At 38.9% G+C, this 22,668-nt stretch overlaps 1 protein-coding gene across 3 annotated transcripts in view; it reads right to left on the bottom strand.

Moving 5' to 3' along the window:
• SPAG16 (sperm associated antigen 16) overlaps positions 1 to 22,668 on the bottom strand; it is a 359,782-nt gene that overhangs the window by 287,160 nt on the left and 49,954 nt on the right. For all 3 annotated transcript variants that reach the window (XM_048309624.1, XM_048309623.1, XM_048309625.1), the window contains one exon: positions 22,348 to 22,478. In XM_048309624.1, the coding sequence (XP_048165581.1) occupies positions 22,348 to 22,478 (131 nt within the window). The remainder of the gene's footprint in view (positions 1 to 22,347; positions 22,479 to 22,668) is intronic.

Genomic DNA, 22,668 nt, shown 5'->3' on the forward strand with positions numbered 1-22,668 from the left:
ACGGATCAAACTCTCCCAGGACATCAGTCTGTCCAACTCTTTTACCATTGCCATGAAGGCATCACTGTACTACACGACGCAGCACAACACCCAGTTTTATTCACACATCATCATTCAAAAGCTGCACAAAAATAATTAAAGATTCTAATTGATTTTCTGTCAATAGAGAACAGCCTAAATGTTTTGTACTGAGTCAAGGTCACCATTCTTTTGTCAAAAATTACTTCGAAGAATAGTAATTTGCTCATAATTATTACACACATGGAGTTACGGAACTGAATTTAGAGAACTGGCACGTTCAACATACAGATGAACTCTCATCATGCCACTTTTTTTCTTAAAACAAATGTTCTCTAATCAAATAAGCCCTTAAAGCATACTTAAAGTGAACTAAGCAATGCTACTTTAGGACTCCAGGAAGGATTACATGGGTCTACACATAAAACTTCCAGACAACATTTTAATGTACACACATCAGCATGAAAGAAAGAAAATACTTTCACCCTGGGACAGTTACATTCCTCAAGCGATGTTCCTCAAGATCACTGTTTCAAGCTGACATTTTACACCTTGTAGTAATTTTGCAGGTACTCAGGCTTTTTTAACTACAGACAAGTGTAACACCAGCTCAGCAAAACCACCACTCACTTCCACTACAAATATAAACTCTCTGACTGGTGTTCAGAACTTGGGCTCTGGATCACCAGCAACTCCCAAGCTACCTCCATTAGGTCACACTGCAGGTGTATCCACATCTCACCTCCCTGGTTCTCATTTCTAAAGGAGCAACAGAAAAAACAGCTTTGGGTTGAAAGGAAATTGCTGACACCTTGTGCAAAAGGATTTCCACTGGTTTGCTTAATCCTAATGAGTGGAACAACTTTGGAAGCGGTAGCTGGAAAACTACTTCCAGTCAAACATCTAAGCACCACTAAAGTATTAATGCATGTTTTGCCACATTTAGTAATGATCACTTTTTCAAAAGCTGGCCTTCAGTCTGGAAGGAACATTTGTATACCATGCCAGGTCCACAAGTGCCTTTGTGTCTGTCTGATCTATACAACTGTAGCATAGCCTAACATTTGGATCTAACTCAGCTGGATCTCATAGATACAAGAAGAGCAACACTAAAATTTTCATATCTGAAAGATTAGGTAGTCTGGGCATATTATTATAAGCAAGCAAGAAAGGCTGCCTTAAAAATCCATAGAAAGCAACCTTAAATATAGCAGCAAATACAGCAAAACACCTCCCCCCCTTCTGAACCTCATACAAAAAGTGGAGAGCAAAAGGGAGGATAAAACTTTGTTCCCCCACCTCTTTGGAAAACTAAGTGTCAGTCTGAGAAGGAAATCAGCTTAAAGGTGCTTTTTTTAACCAGCCTTCACCCAGTTATTTTATTATTCTACAGCACACACCAGATTTTGCCACCTTTATTCCTAACACATTGAAATGCCTCAGATACAGAACTGGGGCTGGAGTAACAGCAGTGACTTTTGTCGAGTTATTACCGATTAACATGCCTACTTCTAAGGAATGTTCATGTTCCCTTTCCTCTTTAATTGGTGTCTTTTTCGTCAGAACATTTAATCTCTGGCCCTTCAGAGTGGCTGTACATGGCTTTATCATCCACTGTTAAGTAATTCCATTCCATGCACTTTCCACTGTGAGGATTGTTCAAAACCAGAAGTTTCATCTTTTATGTGACCTTAGCAGATGCGCTTTGGTTATTATTCCCTTAAGCCTTTGAATGTAAAGCACACTCAGGCTCATTTTCATCACTCACCTTTGCAGCAGCTGAAGTGACAGGCTGCTCTTTTAATACCACAAAAGGCCTTTTTCATATTTTTATAGACAAAGTCCATGGCACTGACCAAGAAACAAGACTGAAGGAAGAAGCAGAGCTGCCGATCCCCCTGATGGGGTTCCTGTGCTCTGCAGGACCAGGAACTCTGGCTCTGGAGGTCAGGGTTCCCAGCAGGAAAGCCCTGCAGGGCTGATAATTCTGGATGCTGTTTCATGCCACAGGCCTGCTGTACCCTAAATTTTAGTGTACAAATTTTTTCTTCCCTGGCTCACTGCTGCCAAAAGATTGTTAAATGCTAACAGCTTGAAGCATGACTCAGCTTGACTTTTTTTTGGTTTAATTTAAAACAAAATCAAGTAGTTTGAGTCACCTCAAGGTAGGTGAAAATAATTACATTTAGCAGCTGATAAAACCCACATGGTAATTGAATCCAATTTTCAAGAAAATATCAGTGCCACAGATGCTGTATTTATGTTGTAACACCAAAACCTTCAAATACATCTTTATAAGTTTCAGTTTATAGTGTTCCTGCAGTTTTTACTTACTGCATAAAATTTAAAGAATGTTGCATGATGTGAAGGTATGGAAAGGAAACCACATCTCTTCTGTAAGTGAACGCCCATAAATTCAAAATACCCATTTTCAACAGTTAGGAGATGTCAAATGGCAGCTTCAGAAAATTCCAGCTCCAGTCCCTGAAGTAACTGGAAATTAGATGCACTGGTACTGAAATGCAGATTTTGCACATTTACAGAAAAATCCATCATTTCAGATGTAAGCTCTGAAGACATCCAAGATACAGCCACACACGCTGTAGATTTTGAGCCAGCAACTCTGATTAGTTCTCAATCCTAAGACACAAGACAGCAAAGGGAACTAGAAAGAAATTATTTTCAAAACTAAACTTCCACAAGGTATCACTTGACTTCCCTAGTACAGCAACACAATTTTTTACCATGGCGCAAGAAACAGAAATACCTGATTTTTTAAAAAAATAACCCTGAGTGGGTCAACCTGGCATGTTCTGCCAAAAATCTGAAAAAGCCAACATGACATGCTTTTCATCAAAATACATCAATAGAAGCATTCACAGGTCCAGGGCAGAAACTGCTAAAGTTCTTGAAGGTAGGTCACCTTTACTCGCTGGAATTTAGTAAATTGTTTCCTTTCTATTACTTTAAAGTTCTACTTCAGAAAGCTTATAAAAATTCCAGTATTTGAAACATAAAGATACCATTACTTCCAATAAGAATGTGATACCTGTGAAAACACAAGCCCTTCCAGGAGCAGAGGAATATACAAAGACCCATTCCCTACAAATACTAATCTTGTCATTGACTGAAAAGTGACTCTAGTTCCTTCCAATATTTCTTACAGCAATAAAAATCACTTAATCCCATGGATCCTCCAGCATCAATAAATGTGGGCTTCACAGACCAACCTCTCCCTATTTATGCACTTTACATCATCTCTTTTTTCTCACTAATCTCATTTTTATGTGGCCATTGATTTATAAAGTGAGTGCAGTAACAAATATGTGTAAGTATCACACACATCAAATAATTTCCTAAGTCTCTATTTCTCTGGGAAATAAAATTAGTAAGTATGAATACTGCCAACAGAATCCTATTACTCATCATGAACAAGTTTCTTTCACCTTTCCTCCCAGCTTCTTTCCTTCACTGCTTTCTTGATGGGGGAAGGAAGCCCTTCATAAGGTAAGGCCACACGGCAGAGTAGTGGAAGATCTGTTCATGCTCCATTCCCCAAGTGTAAGAGAAACATAGAAAACCACACTTCAGCTGTAAGAAATGTATTGTGAATTAAGACCAGACTGTGACTTCAATTTAATGCAATTACTCCTTAATTTAATATCCCCTAATCATCATTGCTCTGGGGCTTTTGCCTGTGACTCCATTAATTCTTCCCATCCTATTCTGCTTGGAGTGAACTGAGCAAGGCCATGCTAATGGAGAAGTTGCAATTATTTATTTTGTGCATTTCCTGCTGACTGAGTTTATTGCACCATGCAAGAAATGTCAGCGGGTTTGAATAAAATACTGATAATGGCACGACATAAAGAAAGAAGAGACTGCAGTGCCATCATTTGTCATTGAGGTTTTGCCTTTTGGGTGAGCAGAAAGGCATTAAGCTGTTAAGTGAAAGCATGGCATTACTGAAACCTATCTTCAATTTTCAACCAGAATTGGATGATTTTTCCATTAGTGAAGTATTCCAAATTCCATTTAATTTACTTAACTGTGAAATGTACACAGTCACGTTCTTACTGTTCAATCCAGCAACAGCTGTCAAAAAAGGTCATTATAAACATGTTAAAAAACTTGAATGCACAGAGGTTTACATGAGAAACGGAAAATAAGTGATTTCTCTATAAAAACCTAAATTACACTGTATTTTTTGTATGACTGTGTTTTTTAAACACCAGCACTACAAAGAATAATTAATGAAGGAAAGGGTCACACAGCCAAGCTCTGCAGGACCTTTATCCATGTTCTGTAAAACAGTATGAATGAAAACGGAATTTTAAAAAGAAGTTAAAAGGTAAATAAATTTTCACATATCCACTTACTAGCATATGAAATTCATCATCTGAAGCCTAAGGTAACAGTGCTGCAATAGAGTCATAGGACTGGGCCACTCTCTGAGAAGTCATGGGGTTTACAACACACCAGTGTTCTGGCAATCTGTTCCAAACTGCAATTACACTGATTTCTGAGTGCTAGGGAGCACTGCTGGGGTTTATACTCAGTAGCCTTTATGAAACACATCAATACATCAACATAATCTTATAAAACTCAAAAGCCTCCGACCTAGAAAAGGTAAAGCAAACTCACCCCAACACCTTCACAGGTTAAAATAAAACATGAATTCATAAGAAAGTAAAAAATGTTTACACACATGGAAGGAAAAGAAGAAAAAAAATACATAAAATGTTTAAAGAGATCAATAGAGCAAAAAAGCAAAAGCCAAAGGAGATGTCATCTCAACATGAAAGACTGCTGAAGTGTCAAATGCAGGTCTGAATTTCAAGCACAGCAAAGAGTCCTTAGCTAAAGTGAATTGCTGGCAGAAGTGCACTCTGGTTCTACAAACATAAGTCAATACTAAAATAATAGATTTTAAAAGCAAACAGGAGAAATAAAGACCACAAACATTCTCCTGGTTTTAAATGGCTCTCCATAGCAGATTTCTTTTGTTAGTTGCATTTGTTGTTGATTTTTTACTGAAGAAAAGGATTCTCCTGTATTTGGTCACATATTCAGTCACACAAAGTAAGACTTAAACCAACAAGAAGGGAAGAAACCCAAGGTAATTCCCTGAAGCTTGTCATAGCATTATAAGACTCACCAACACTGGAATTGGCTTACTGCAAATAATCTCTGGTATTTAAAGAGTTTGTAGGTTATAAGTGAGAGAGCAATTCCTAGAGGATTGCATATTCCCAACTCCTGCTGACTGATAGAACAAACTCTTCTGCTTCTTAAAGCTGCTGTCACCATCTCAAAAGTAACAGGGACCTGCAAGAGGTCTCCAGGTACAAAACTTGGGCTTACTTACATTTTAATGAACTTACATATCAGTAAGTATTACAATGCCTTTATCAAACATTCTTCCCCTCCAAACAAACACTCCCATTATATGGGCAAGATATTCCTTGCAGAAAGTCTGTACAAATCAGAAAGCAAAACCTAATGTCTGTACAGCCTAAGCCATCTTGTTAACAGGTATTTTATCACCTGAATTTTGTGAGCTTTTCCATTTTCTCAGGACAAGAAGCTGAGATTTCTGAACTCGTGTACCTTTCGTGCCATTTAATTCACATGAGCTCCCAAATGCCTTGAACATCCAATTTTTATAATGAAAGAGCTTTCATCTACCATCCAATCACTGTCCACTAACACTGTTCTATTACTTTCAAATGCAATAAGAAGTGTAAGACACTCCGTAGGGCTTGTAACAGCATAAAATGAAAACCGTATTAAAGCTGCTGCCTTTTGACCCAGAAAAAAGTACCCCTTGATTGTCCCTTTCACTTTGGGTAAGAACTGTCAGTCAGTCACTCAGCAAAAGAACACATCACTCAGAAAGCAGCAGGTTTTTGAGACTTGCAAAAGGGTTGGAAACGTGAATTTCACAGCAAATTAACATCTTAAATCAAGCTTAAGACTGGGGTCATTATTTTGAAATCCTTCACTCGACTCAAAGGTTCTGCTGATGGTATGAGTGGGTCACAAAATCAAAGTTAACACACAAATTAAATTCTAAATTTGGTGATAAAAGCTAGACCACAGTTCTAAATTAAAGGAGTAATGAGTGTTACTGACAGCACCAGAGAGGAGCCTCATGTGACTTCATTCCCACCAACGCAGCCTTTGCTGAGCTATCTTTTGTCTAGAAAGGATAACTTTCAAACTGAAAAGCATCCATCAACGTGTGCTCTAAAGCACAGCAAAAAAAAAAATTTCAAAGGCAGAAAGGGCACAGCAAAGAGCAGCTCCCAGTGTAAAATTAATGCTGAGGTGCTCAAAATCCCCTCAAACCTCTCTCTGTTTTTAATAAGGTGCTTATACTGGCTACGGGCACCTATAGCTCTGCTCCTTGTCCTTCTCTGAGGAACAGCACGATGCTGTCTCAGAACTGGTCTGACCTCAGCAACAGAAGCACTTGATCACAAAGGAAGGATGTGGGCAAATGAAACTCTTCAAGTTCCTCTATCTGTTCAACAGTAGCTTCCCCCAAACAGGACAGACCCAACAAAAACCAACCAACCAACCAAGCCCACAAAACCCCTAAGCAAACACAAAAGGCCATAGAAAGAGGTTTTACCCAACAGAAAAGTCATCAGCAGGTCGAAAGGCAGAAAGAAGAGGGGTGAGTATCTTCAAACATCATTCTGAGTTAGACTAGAATGGACTGAAATGCATGACACATATCCCATACAAAAACTGGAGTCGTCAAGAATGAAAACCAAACCACCTCTGCAGACTACAAACAGCAAGACTCAGCTAAAAACTTCCATATGACACACAGAGTAGAAGACCAGGAGAATTGATATATCAGCTTGACAATACATAGCAGAAGTAATGAATAAAAGCTTGGAAGTATGTTGTAAGATGTGCCTCACAGCACTGCTCAGATAAGGTCTGTGTGTCAAAAATCTGAGCTTACACTACACAACAGATTTCTCCAAAGACAACAGCAATGAGCTACTGCAAGTGATGAGAGCACAGATCAAGGCACAATTACAGTAATGGGGATCATTTTGAAGATCACATCAACAATTCACAATCTATTTAATCACATAACCCCAGAAAGGGTCGGGCTGGAAGGGACCACACTGGCTCATCTGGTCCCACCTCCCTGCTCCAGCAGGGTCACCCCAGAGCCCACAGCACAGGATCATGTCCAGATGGGTCTTCCAGTGAGGAAGTACCGCAGCCTCTGTGGTCTCTGTTTCACTGTTCAGTCACTGCACAGGACAAGTTCTTCCTCCTGTCCAGGCAGAACTTGCTGAGCATCAGTTCCTGCCCATTCATTCCTCTTGTGCCATTGCTGGGCCCCGCAGAGCAGAGCATTTCTGCAGCCTCCTCTGGCCCTGCTCCAGAAGTTCCATGTCCCTCCTGTCCTGAAGAGCCCAGAGCAGGACACAGCACTCCAGAGGTGCCTCCCAAGGCTGAGCAGAGGGGCAGGATCACTCCCTGACCTGCTGGCAATGCTCTTCCACATGCACCCCAGGACTGCTGAACTGATGGCTGGTAAAGAAAACTAATTCATGCCATGGTTCAAACCAGGCACCTTCCTGCAAAGACATTGATTCAACACAGAGGTCGAAGAAGTCTACATCATTAAATTTCCTAAAAGTGAGGGGGAAAAACCTCAGTTCTCCCAAGCCAACATAGACCCAGTTTCATGGTCAAAACACCTCCAGTGTCAGTGTGCTCAAAACCAGGGCAGATCCAGTTCCTGTGAGTAAGGTATGAAGGCTCCCAGATGTACAGACAGGGGGAAGACAACCCTTCAAGTGATTCATGGAATGCTTTTCTTCTTGGGAAAATTGTTCCTCTTTGGCTTTATTTAAAATGTTTCCCTCCCACTTAGTTATTTCTAAATCTTCATGTTATCTAAAAAGTCTTTAATTTATATATTTTGCATAATAAGGGGGAAAAAGTATAAATGGGTGGTTTATCTTTAGCACGCCTCTTGTGAATTTCTGTCCTTCTCACACCAACAGATAATGTCTAAGCTAGTAAACTTTGGCATAATTTAAAATAGTACTCATCTCCAAAGTCTTGCAGATCTCCAGCATTTGGAATGTTATTCTTCAGGGAACCCATTAATTTTCACAAAAAGGTCTCAAAAGGCTGTATTAATTAATAGATCCAAGTAATCTACAAAAACTGAAATACTGCCAAAACCACTCTGCACGTACTCCCAGCTCATTAAAAACGCCAAAATCCTCAGTTTAACATTAAATAATTCCCACAGGACTTACAAAAAAGCTTACACAAGTATGGTATTTAAAAATCATTTTAAATGCTAGGGAAATTTACTATGATTTATTATCACAATTACACATAATAAACCTTTCAGAGCTATGGCTCTAACGTAAGCTATAACTGTTACTGTGTGATAAAGTGCTCCATCAGTATGTCCTTTCCATATGGACTTTGTGCTCCCATTCCCCCCTTCCCTGCTTTTTAGAGAGCATTTTGTTCAATCTGTCTAAATTACTACAGAAACAGAGTCAGCCTTACACCATGACTGATCTAAAGAGGATGAAGAGCTCAAGAAGTGATATTAAAGGATGGTAAAATCCAACCCTAAGGAGATGAGGAAGCAAACAAGGGCAAGTAGTGCATTGTTTAAACATTGTTGAGGACACTCATGGATTAGAAATTATTTGTAAAGACTTGGCACCTAGCGTTTAACTCATCAAAAAATGCCCTCAGAAAGTTTCAGCGACTATCCAGGTTATGCCACCACAGTCCCATCTTTGTTCTACTCAATCTGTACCAACTGACATATTTTATTCTGTCTTCTCCTCCTTTGTCCTTCTCCCCACTTGCCTCCTAGGACAACCCAGTTCCATTTGTGTCCAAAGTCCCCAACTGCAAGGTCACAGAATTCTAACCTCAAGGCAAATTCAGGCACAAAACCAAGCAGTTTTATTTCCCAATGTGTCAAAGATAAAACATGCCTTCTTTTCAAGCAAAAAGCCAGCCAACCAAACAAAAATAAACCTGGAGACTTAAAATCCTTGAATACTCCCACAACATTACATTCAACTTTCTATTTCTTGGACTCTCTTGTGACCTCACTTTTCTATAAAGTATTTGCAGTACCTCTTTATCTACCTTTGAAAATTCTTTGTGTTTGTCCTTTCCCCAAATGTACACTTCAACTTGCATAATGGAACTATAATGGCAGAAGTGCAGACCTTGGCACAGATACTCACATGAAAAGCATGTTGAAGCACTTCATTGTCTGGTAAGTTTAAAGCCCACAGAGTATCACACATGTTGCAGTGCTCCATTATGTCAGGATCGACACACATTGTGCTGTACAATATGGAATACCTCAAATGCCTGAACCATCCGCCACAGTGGTTTTTGCTATATAACCACATGCAACACAAAATGGGGTTGAAGGACATTTCGGTATCAAAGGCACCAGTTTTCATGTAAGCAGTGCTAGCCCATATGTCATTATTAGCTAGTGAATTAAGTCAGCCCCCGAAAACTATCAAAGCAAGCATTACTGCTTCATTTTTTGAGGCACACTGAGTTCCATGGATGTTTCCTTGCCACTAGATCAGGATACAGCATTAAAACAACGTATTTTGTTTTTATTTTTGCCCTGAATGCTCAGAAACGCAGGGAAGTCAGTTTTAGACAGGAAACTCTCCCTCATCTCAGTGGCCATCAATCTTCCTTCATTTACTGTTGTCTCATTTGTCCTTCCCCTGCCACTGTCTCTCTCCTGAGAGGTAACTGATCCATTTAAGCACTGTTCACAGCACAGAAAGAATTTTTTGGCCTCCCTGCCTCCCACAAACGCCAGCCAGGAACAACGCAGTTACTACTGTGGAGTATCTAAAGGATGCTACATAATTCCCATCTCTGGAAGTGTCCAAGGCCAGGTTGGACGGGGCTTGGAGCAACCTGGGATAGTGGAAGGTTCCCTGTCCACGGCAGGGGTTGGAACAAGATGAGCTTTAAGGTCCCTTCCAACCCAAACCATTCTGTGATTCTATGATATGAATCTAGCTTGAAAAACTACACAAACGACACTAGAAAAATTTCCGATCATGTAAAACAAGTAGTGCTGCTCATTTCTGCCTGATGGTACTTTTGCTTTTGAAAGTAGTGACATAAATATGCACATATTTTACTAAGACATTTGTATAAGAAGACTGTGTTAAAATAGCAGTGCTTGGAGAAGCACTATAGCATTTGGCAGCATCAATTCCCGTAAAGGTTTACTGAACATCTTACAGTTGTCTCAGAAGTTGATTTACAGTTGGTTAACAGAATTATGAGGCTTGATTTCCCAGTACTTTCAATCCATAACTCAAACATAAGAAAAACCAAACAAATACCAAACAGAAGCATGGGGACTTCATTGATTCTAAGTTTAAAAACTCAAACATATTTCAATTCAAAGAAGCTCAAAAAGAAACTGCAACTACTCTACAAAAGAGATCAATAAATAAATCTGAATGGGTTCATTTGCTGGGGCTACATGAGGGATACCACACACCATTTAATAGCAATTTCATTATATCAAAATCCAGCATTGCCACAATGAGCAGGAAAACAAGAGAAGCAACACACTGACCCTAACCCGCATTACCCAAACACCAAGAACAAAAGACAAAATTTTAACTGGTAGCAAAAAACCAACTGCGAACCAGAAGAGGGTGTTAAAAAACAATCAGCATTCATACACCCACAAAATAATTTAGAATTATGGAATCATTAAGGTTGGAAAAGACCTCTAAGATCAAGTCCAACATCAACCCAGCACTGTCAAGGCCACCACTACACCATGTCTCCAAGTACCACATCCACACATCTTTTAAAGGGAGATAGTGATGGTGTGGGATGGTGACTCCACCAGTTCTCTGTCCAGTGCATGACAACCTTTCAATAAAGGAAGTTCCCCTCACAGGAAAGCACAGGTTTGCCCTTTTTAATACAAGAAATTAGTGGAAAATATTCAAAATAACCTCTATTTCTGAATGAATTTTAAAATCAGAATATTAAAAAAAAGCAAGATAAAAAACACTGTCTGCAGCTATATGGACAACTATAAACTATAAATTTTAATAAAACAAACTTGTTTTGTTTTGGACACCCTGTGCCTAAAACATGCCATTTCACACACAGATGGTTTTATTTTTAAGGAAAAAAACAAACCCAAACAAATATCAACAGAAGCTCAGTCTGGAAATAGCACTGATAAATGTAGAAACAGTTTCCAACGTTGCAGTCCATTAACTTCCATGACTCTGAGCTCTCACAAGGAAACAAGGATGATCACAACCTTAGACAGACGTTCACCTGGGTAATGTTTTTATTTCAAATGGCAACATTTACATCCCAGAGCCTGGAAATTGCCATCTCCATCAGTTTTGTTTTGATTATAAGTTAGAGTTATAAATCTAATTGTTTTGAAACAAGGAAAGAAAGAGATCCAAGAAAATCTGACAAGTATTATTCTAGCATTTAGTATCAATTAGTGTAAAATCAAAATCAAGACGTTCTTTTGTCTGGCTTGACAGAAGCAGCTTGTAATTCACTTACCTCATCTGTTCTAAATTGATAATAGAAAAATCTTAACATGAATTTAATGATTTAGTTTAAGACTGAACTGAAAACTCCACAGATTTTCAAATTTTAGCAACATCTACAATTGGGATGAAGTTCTCAGAAAATGCTGAGCATCCCCAAGGAAATGTAGTCATTTTGTCTGAGTCTCTACAGGAGAACTGGTCTCTTCTGCAATATGGATGTTTGTTTATACACCTGCAGAGCAGCTGCTGAAAGCTGGATCTGAATTGGAATTTGAGCACTTACGTGATACAGAAAGTTTGTCCCTGAAGTCAAGCACAGCCCCTGAAAATTTGTGCATTAGTGAAAATATTCAAGTAACATTATTACTGCTATACATCTGCTCCCTTTCACAGCTCCCAAATCCCTAGTTAGGGATCCCTTACTCCTTAGCTGATCTGCACAGAACTTAGTGCAGGCAGAAAACCACAAACCAACATGATCTAATTATGGTGCTCACATGGTTTTACACCAGTCCTAATTAATTATAACAGCAGCAATTAAAGTCTATCCAGTAAATAAACCCATAACCATAGCTCACCACTGCTGTGCATCTTCCAGCAGTTCCTAAGGACTTGCTCCAGAGCACAAGGACACACCCTCCTGGCATCCAGGAGGAACAGAACAAAAGCACCACTACAGACATTGCACAGCCTCTGGGTTTTACGGCATCTCCATCAAAACCAAGGGTTAAAACTCTGTCACTGAATTCCTGGTACTGGTATGCCATTCCAAGCTCTGTTAACTATAGCAAGAAATAGGTATCCTGGCCTAAAACACTGCTAGAAAAATGAGTATCAGGTACAGAAGTGAAGCTACTGGAAAGTTTTTTTTTAAATAAAGGCAGACATTGGCAAAGCACTCCAAATATACAGGATTTTCTATTGCTTGATTTCTTGACCAATTCTATTTGGACTTTTTTTGTGCTGGAAATTCTCCAGGGAGATAGTTCTGAAAGATTAAGAACTGAAATCACAAGTAGAGGAACATGGAGAGAATTGTGGTGGGAACAGGCCAACAAACCTCTAAAATTCAGCTTCAGCATTTCAAGGGAAACCCACAGGAATTCACTCTCTTCCCATGGGACTTGAACATGCTTTTCCACATTTTTAAAACTTCACCTTTCAAACTGAGTTCAAGTTTTACTTTTTCTGTCAATCCTGTCATTTGCATAGCTCCAACTACTGGCGTTTTCAGAATTTACCATGAAGAAAATACCGAAATCAGAATGGAATAAACTGGAAATCATCACTAGAAGGGTCGGTATCATTCTTGTGGTTTTCACAGGTATTTCTCCTTATTGCTCTTTTGTACTTAGGAACTTTTATTCAACAATGCAGCAAGTCTGTCCACAATCTAATAATTCCTTTCCTTCTGGCCAGCTGTGCAGTTACTCACTCAAACAAGAGTAAATACACCTACTTCTTTCTTTAAATTTCTTACATTTGTCTTGTTTTCTTTCAGAGACACTGCAGCTACTATAGTTCAAGTACTACGCTCACTTTAATAATTGAAAATCTCACTTAAAAATATTTATATAGCAGAAAATCAACAGAGGATTTTTTTTTAAACTGCAGCTATTAACATCCTGGAAGATAAAGCACTGATATGAGATTTCCCAAACCACAGGGATTAGGAAATAGAGCTACACAAATGGAAACTGCCACCTTTATGAACCTCTGTGTTAGTGTTGTATCTCTAAATCACTGCAATCATAAATACCCGAAACCTTCAGTGATTTTACATCTGGGTTATGGAACTGGTCTACAAACGAGTGGCAGGTGATTTCAGTTTCCATTACCCCAAACAATAAAGAATCATTAGTACAGCAGGTTTGTAATACATGCACAACTTATCATAGGCCAGACTGAGAATAAGGGAAGATCACAAGCATTAATAGGTCAATTTACAATTTCTACAAGACAGTATCAATCAAAGAATGAAAAGTGCCTTATGGTATTAATTGCAATGTATTAAATGCTTTGGCAAATAAAATTTCTCATTAAAACACAGCAAGAGCAACCTTACATATTCCTTCAAATGATTTTTGGACACTATGCATTATTCTTGTATTTATGTAAGTTACTTCTATTTAGAATATATTTTTAATTTGGCCTTATATTTTTATTAGGTTCCTCTTCCTTCTTCTCTACCACAACATATTATGCCCTGAACACTCTCTGGTTCTCAGAAAAACCACTCCACAACGCTCCTCACCCTCCCAGAAAACAAACTACTTATCTATGGGCTTATCTATGGGCTAATTGTATACATACCTTGCTTACAAACTCTATTTTGTAAAAAATTTACTTTTCCCAAAGATATGTATTTCTTTATGTGTAAAAATTCATTGCTAAATACCAAAAAATGTAAAAACTGGTGTATGAAATCAAAACCATCCTAAAGAAAGTACTTGTTTCTTGACAAATAGTAGCTCTGAATGTGTGTTAAATATATAATAAAAATGTAAATGGCTTTTCAATTTACAAGAAAAATTCAGTATTGCAACTTCAATGAGGATCTTTTTGTGGATAATTATTTAGAATTGTATCAAAGTGAAAGAAGTGTCATGACATGTATTAGTCACCTTCTAGAAATCCTACAGTTTAGCCTTTTTCCTTTCTAAAAAAATAAAACATTTACAAAAACTCCCATGATATTAATTCCCTCATGAAAATTAGTATCTTTTTAAAGTTCACAAATATACTTCATTTCAAGAAAATCTCAACATCTTGTTGACACTTCATGAGATATATTTAAAAGCTAACTTATTTTCAAACTGTCTTTAGTTAGTGTATCAGCCCATGTGACAAGTGTCAAAACCATTTCTTCTATTTTTGCTAAAATACTTCTGTTCAATATAGAATTACAGAATTATAGAACATCCTGAGTTGGACGAGACCCACCAGATCCTCCATCCCAGCTCCTGGCCCTGCCCAGGACACCCCAACAATCCCACCCTGTGCCTGACAGCGTTGCTCACGTCAATTAAATACTGAGGTTTCACTGCATTTGGAGCCCAGAATAGTCAGATCACCACAGGGTGACTGCTTTCAGTTAAACACTTATCAGAAAATTACTAACCCAATCTCTTCAACCCTTTTCTGTCTACAGACTGTTGGGAATAACAAGAAAAAGCCAAGCAATTTAGCAGAGCTGACAGCGTCCAGGCATCTCACCTTTTGCTCTATGGAGAATACACAAAAGCCTCAATAAAGTTACAACCATGTCTTTTTACAATTATTTTTTTTGCAAACAAGTACTTCTGCGAAATCTGCTCAACAACTATGAAGATAGCTAGTAAAAAGAAAATATATTGTATGCCTTCCCTCTGTTGACCCTGCCTAAAAATTGTCCTTTTTTTCCAGTAAAGATGCTTGTTCACTAATAAAATTACAGAGATACCCAGCTCTTTTCATGCGTGCACCATAAAAACACAACATGCCCTGAGATTATCCCTCAGATTAATGCTGCTAGGGGTTCAAAGTGCCTGTTCCAGCCACAGCCAAGGCCTTCCCTCAGGAGCCATTGCTCGTGGCCAGAGCTGCACACAGAGCTAACGAGAAACAGAAAGGCTTCTAAAGTCTCTGACACCCCAAAGCTTCAGAGGTGAACAGGAAGGCACATGTACCAGGGAAACAGCCTGTGGGGGAAGAGGGAAAGGTGGAGCCAAGGGAACCATTCACTTCCCTTCTTATTGCTCTGTTAGACAGAAAAAGCTCCAAAGGAGGGTGAGAGGGTCGGAGCCAGGAGCTCTGCATTCCTACTGCCACAGCAGAAAGGCCTCTCAGAGCTTAGCCAAGTGTGATCCACACAGCTCTCACTGATTATTCACGGCAAGCTCACTTTTCCTCTCTATTAAACTGCATTACAGGGAGCTAAACTACATCTGACATTTTCCTCTTGAGTGCTCCCTCCACATAAACTGTGCCCAAGCTGAGCCTGTACAATAAGTCCATGGAACAATCTCTCCATTACAACATGGGCCTTAATGCAGACAGAAGTTAAGAACTTGACTGGTATAGAAAACAGTGATACTCTTGACATCGAGGGTCAAAGCACTGAACTGTGACTCAGAAGACATGAATTTAATTTCTGGATCTTCCACTCAGGCAATCTTGCAGGAATGATTTCACAACGATGTCTCACAGGACTGCTGGGGACATAAGGACATGCACGAGGCTGGCAGGGCACACACACAGTGTATTCTTCCCAACCTCTGCAAGTGATGTGGAGTGTACCCACACTTGCAGGCTTTAGGGTTATTTGTCACTTGTTCTTTGCAGAAGGGTAAGAACTTCATGAGCAGTTTAAACATACATTCATACTACTCATAAAGGCCAGTCATGGGGGGAAAAAAGGCATTAATGCAAGAATTTTTCAAAGGAAAGTACTTGAATTTTCTATATTGCAAAGAGAGATATAAAAATTTTATTAACAACATTAATTTGATGCTAAAATACTTGACAGGTTTACCTGGGAAAGTTAAGTGTTTAAAACATCACAAAAAACCCTTACTGCAAGTGTACAGACTGATCTGCCAGAGTGACCCAGGCTGAGCTGCTGGGTTTTTTCCCTTGTGTCATGGAAAATGCACCAAGTGACTTGTTAATTTTGCATTTAACCATCTCTAACATTAGTTTCTTCAAATATATTCAAAGGATGATCAAATGGAGGGATGAAAATAAAACATGAGAATTAGGAATTTCTTGTCATATATACAAGGAGACAAAGATTAACCCAAGCTTCCACTCATATTGCTTTTATTTTTGAAAAGCCACAGAACTTGAATATTTCAAAAGAGGCCAAATTGAGTATTTGAATATTTCACCACACATAAAAATCTAATCCTGCAACTCACTGTCTACACTTCTTCAGCAGATGTGAAAATTAATAGCACATCTATACTTGTGTTATTAATTTATACACACTAATTTATGGGCACCTTTCAGCATCCTCTCTTCAATATTTGTGCACACTGATGGATGAGATCTGCCCCGAGCTTTCTCTTCTCCTGGCTGAGAAGCCCCAGCTCTCTCTGACTTTCCTCATACGAGAGATGCCTGTATGTCATATTCCTTTAAAAGCAGGTATAATTTCTGTAGGAAAATTAAGCAGCAGCTCATGTTGCTAATGCAAATCTCCAATTCACTCTGGCTACTCATGCAAGAAATCAGCACATGATGGCACAATTAAAAAGTTTTACTATTAATGGGAAAATGTAATTTCATTTAAAAAAATCTTTTCTGATGCCCTAGGAGGCAAGAAGAGGATTTAAATAATTAGTAAGGATTTTTTCACCTCAGTAAATTCTTCAACAGGAAATCTCCTCATGAACTTTGGACTTTGAATCCTCTTTTCTGCCTTGTGTTACACAAGGACACAAAGATTAATATGACTGATCACCTCTTGGTAGACAGACCCTATTTTGCTTGGCATTGTTCAGACACAGAATCAAATGACATTACTTCACCAGCTCTAAGGCAACAGAGAGATGGAAACATATGGGCAGAACACAGGAAAAAGGGAGAGAACATTTGTCAGTCTGACAGGCAGCAGTCTCAGCAAACCATCAGGGTGACTGTTGTCAGAACTCTACAGGCATCACAGGGAAGAATATCGAGGGTAGCGACAAGACAGACCATGACAAAGCTGCTCTGAGATGTTAATGCAGAGCTCTTGGCAAATAGGAGCAGCAACAAAAAGAACTATCAAGATGTTTGCTTGAAAGTCATCTGTGCTACTTTTGCTACTTCGTTTACACACAACACAATTTCAGTCTCCTGCTCTTCCCACAAGTAACTCTAAGAAAGCCAGAGTTTGGGAATGAAAAAGGAACCCGGGAGTTATGTCTAGAAAGGACCAAAACATAGTACAGAGCAGGTGTGAAATCTGACTGAGAGAACAAAGCACCTTGTTCTTCCCACACTGCCAACTTCCCTGTGTCCTGCTGGGGTTCCTTCCCCCAGCCATGTGGTCCTGGGAGAGGGGCCCCGCGGTAGAGGCAGGACATATGGGGTTTCCCTACTCCCTGGTCAACCTCGTTCCCCCTTGGCTGTTTTGTGTTCCCCTGCCCAGGAAGGACCCTCTGGTCCCGTGATTGTTCAGTTCCTGGCCAAGTGGAAAAACAAACATCTCTGAAAATATCTACCAAGAATCAGTCCATATAATCTTTTCCACGGGCCTCGTTGTCTGATACATGTGTTGCAAGAATCCCCACTACAACAGTGCCCCACCACCTTACCAAGTAAATGGAAAACCTGGAACTCTGAAAGACAGTGCACACCAATACCACCCATTTTACAGCAAACTTCAGGCTATAATCTATTTCAAAAGAATTTCCTCATGTCAACACTCAAAGGACTCTCTTCCCTTCAAAGCTGGCTCCTCTGTGTGTTGTGGGTATGCATCTGTGTGCACATATGTGCCCCAAGTGTTAAGGAGAAAAAGTGGTAAATGTGAACTAAAGAGGGAGAGTCCAGGGTTCTGCAGTACTTTCTTACCTCCACCTCTTGGCACAAGGCTCTACAAAGATTGTACCTTTAATTGAAATTACACGATTTTATGCTGCAAGTCAATTTGCATGGTTCCCAAGGAGATAAGTTTTCAAAATCTTCTCTGGAATCCACTGATAAAAAATTGGGGAAACTAGTATAGTAAGATAGAATGATGAATTAAACCGTATTGAAAAGTTATCTTTTACTTGGCCAATCAGGAAAAGCAAGATAATCACTAAACATTTTGTATTTGCTTTTCTTTACTATTATCTCCACCTTCCCATTTTTATTGTGCTTAGGCAGAGCATCAGCAATTTTCTATCTTTTTCTTTTACAAACTATCAAATAAGGATAAAGGATTTGAGAACATCAGGTTACATGTAAACAAGAACAATATACATTTCCTATTTATGCAAGTACACTCAGTAGGTAAAAGATCCATTTGAATCATAGAATCTCTAGGTTTGGAAAAGACCTCTAAAGATCAGCAAGTCCAACCCAGCTCCACTGTGGTTCATCACTACTCCATGTCCCCAAGTGCTACATCTACACTCCTTTTGAACACTTCCAGGGACACTTCCAGTGATACCACCACTGCCCTGGGCAACCTGTGCCAGTGCCTGACCACCGTGTCAGTGAAGAAATTTTTCCTAATACCTAATGCAAACGTCTCCTGGCACCTATATTAGGCCATCTATTTACAAATTCTATGGCACTTCTGACTGTGAGTAATTGCATCAACGCAGAGACTGCCAATGATAAACAGGAAATAAGATTTAAATGGAGGAGGTGTAACCTCCATTTGGGGGGGGAGGGGGGGCGGCAGGAAAGAATGCAGGGAGGAAGGCAGGCAGGGAGGAAGGCAGGCAGGGAGGCAAGACCATGACATCTTTAAAAATTACCAAAAAAGGCAAGATGATTACTGCTTATTTTTTCAGTTTCATCTTGGGTAATCATCTCTCCACAATAATATCTGGCATTTTCCTGGTTTCCAACGCTGTGCTAAACATTCAAAATGCACTGAACACTGTTTGTGTATGCATCTTTCTCTTCCCAAGTGAAGACAAGATAAACCATGACCAATGTAGCATTGCATGTGGTGACTGCAGAGGTACTTTCCGTGGGAAACCATACAAAAGGTTACAGCAAAGATGCAGAAAGCAAGTGAGGGGAAAGTGGACAAGTAAGATTAGGAAGATCCTTTAGCCACTGTAGAGCTTATTACTGTGCTTCTTGTAGGCACAGTAAGATTCACCAGGATATTTAAAAGGACACTGGAGCAATGTGAATTTAATGCAGAAAAAGGAATGCCCATGTGATGATTTGAAAAGTGGGAATCATTCTGCTTAGCAGCAAATAAACATGGTTTCCCAAGGGTTTTTCCTCCCCCTCCACTAACATGCATGTCAATGAATACTGATGAAGGTCTGAAGAACTAATCTATGTGAGCTTGTGTAAACTGTCAATTTGGATTTGCAGGTGCTCCAGTTCCTAAGGAAATGTTAAAGAACCCAGTAATACCCATACACAAACCAGATTCTGTTCTGTCCTTTTGATATACTCGTTCTGGTGAGAAAAATCTGGTCTCATAAGTCAACAGAATGTTTTCCATCTATCCTATGAACTACAAGAAAAAATTAATTTTCATCTAGTGCATACGGATTTTCCCTTGTGTCTGTAAACTCAGACAGACAATTATAGTTACTCGAAATACATTTAGTGAAAGTTCAGAATTTCTTTAGCTGGGCTATTTTTACTTAATTCCCTACACAGATAATTTAATCTAAGTCATTCTTCTCTGAAAAATCTTGATTAATGCATTTAATAACCTCTTGGAAAACCAGATTCAGAACTGAATAGCTGCTGTGTCAAACTAAAAACCCAGGCTCTGTGTGCATTACCTGTGTGCCTTGAGACTGGATCCTATAGCATCTAATAAGGTATGAGCTCCATTTGCAGCTCTTCCCCCCAAAAATTTGCAACTTCTCTTTTCTCTGAGTTCTCAGTCACCTGCAGCCACCACAGTCCTAAAAGTGCCCTTTTCTTCAACAGAAATCTGTTCTCTTGAAACACATGGGAGCCTGAGGACTTCCTGAGTCAGTTGTTCCTCTGTCAAACTTGCTTGAAATTGAGTAGGGTGTTAAAAAAAATACTTGTAGGAAACACTGTCAAAAAAAGGCAAAGCAGGCTACCACAGAGCCTTTAGCATTAACAAGAAAAACAAGACAGACTCTCTTTTCCATCACTTAAAAAGGCTGATTTGAAGTAGCAGTATTCAGATAGGAAAAAAAATTTTATTAATTGAAATATTATTTTGTGTATTATTTTAAGTGGGTTTTTTTCAGACACAGAAAGATGTGTAGAAACTGCCCCCACCATGTACACAGAGGCTTTTTTAACCAAATGAAAAGTTCAGTTGGTTTGTTTACATTGTTTCAACCACACCTTAAAATTCTTTTGTTCTTTACTTGCTTTTATATAACCACATTTTTAAAAGAAGCATTTCAGTTAATTTCAGAGCATTATCCCAGACTCTCATTTTCTTTAAAGGAACATCTTTACATGAAAGTCAATGTCATATTTTCAGTATATAAAATTAAATACACATCCTCTCTGCCAGCTTTCTTTCAGTGTAGTTGCTGTTTCTTCAAGCAAGTTCTGAAGTGTTTCCAAATAAGTTTAAAGACATCCAATTTATTTTCATTTTAGAAAATTGCTTGCTGAAGTGGCACTGTGTCCTTAAGGTGTGATATCCAGCTATCACTTGCAAAAAATACTTAGAATTTCCCAGCACATTAAGTATCTCTGCTAGCAATAACTAGAAGCACTGGATACAAGGATCTACAGAAATGATATAAAACTGTAATTCAAGAAAGATAAAGAAAACAAGGAAAAGTTTTACATGACCATATTTACCTGTTGTTGTTCAGCTTCAAAATAATGGAAAAACTTTGTTAGAGATGTCCTTTCCTGACTAGATCAGAGCTTCTAATACTTTCAATTACATATTAAATAGTTTAAGATTCACAAGTGTTTGTAACAACATTCAGAAGTACTTTGCATCCCAAACTTGGCTTTCTCTACAGGTAGAGGCAGACTTAACAAGGCAAACAATAACAAGGGAATGATGACTTGAGCCTTGCCTTCTGCAGCCCGTGATACAGGAACAGCACGTGCTGCTACAGCCTGGAAGGGTCACAGTTAGATGTTTATTCCACCTGATTCACTGAAAATCTTCCCCAGTGTGGAACTGTATTCCTTCTCCAGAATGGTTTTCTTTCTGGTTTGTATTTTTTTAAACACACACTATTCATGAACCTGGTGTCCTTCAGAGAAGCCAAAGAACCCACTAATATTTGGGTGGATTTGCTACTGCCTCCTCCGAGTAGCAGCACAGAGACACCAGTTGTAAGCTCTCTTTCATACTTAGACCAATATGACGATACAATTCGGGAAAAAGTTATGCAAAACCAGACAAAAAACCAAAATTGAGCATCTGGGAGACTAAGCAGAATCCTGTTCAGGGAGGCCAAAGCTCACAGCACTATGGTGGTTCTTTACCACAAAATATGGGCGGTGACCAAAAAGCAAGTGTCTGCAACCTTCGCACTACAGTTATTAAATGTGTTAAGATTTTTTTTAATTAATTTAAAAATATACTTAAGCTAGTCAATGTGTCAGAATTGTCAGAACTTTGCTATGAATTTACTTTTTTTAAAAAATATTTTTAGGTTCGTTCTTCCTCAGCTGCAGCTAGCAAGCCCTGAAATGTCATTGCTTACAAGCCAATCTAAATTTAAACTCTTCTGATTTTTGACCCAGGGGAATAAACGGCAATCAAATACAAATTGCAAAAATATTCAGCACTATAATTCAGTTTCCTGGAACCCGAGTTTACACTCATCTCTGGTTTCTGTTTTTGTATCTATTAACCAAATCCCATCCTTCCCACATAAAAGATGAATCTCAATCTGTAAACAGTTCTGCCCAGGGGTTTTACTGTATTTATGCTCCCACTGCATGTCATGATCAGTTTTTCCACTTTCACATCCTTCAGAAAGGAAGTCCCCCTGACTGCTGCCAGTAATTTTTCAGATATTTACTTACAACAAATGCTTCTCAATGACCTGCTGAAAAATAAAACTCCACACATACATAATAAAATTAATGTACTGTTCATGGTTCCTACCAGCTCACTGCAAAATCGTGCACCTTCACAATGCTGCTCAGTTGATACTGTCCAGATTTCAGGGGTTGAGTGTGTTCCTTAGCATGCTCAAAGTCTGGGGTCCCTTCAGGATCAACAGGAAACTCTGAATCCTGCAGAAAACCAAAATCATTAATTCTCAGAAATGCTGCATAACTTCACGCAATGTATCTCTTATATTACTATTTTGAAAAAACAAATTTATCTTATTTTTCCACTGTTTTTTCTCCTCTATTCAATTTTCATATTTTTTTTAATTGCTGCTGTCCTGATTTTATTAATTTTGCATACATATTGTTAAAG

The sequence above is a fragment of the Corvus hawaiiensis genome, chromosome 7 (genome assembly GCF_020740725.1).
Source record: "Corvus hawaiiensis isolate bCorHaw1 chromosome 7, bCorHaw1.pri.cur, whole genome shotgun sequence".
Taxonomy (NCBI): domain Eukaryota; kingdom Metazoa; phylum Chordata; class Aves; order Passeriformes; family Corvidae; genus Corvus; species Corvus hawaiiensis.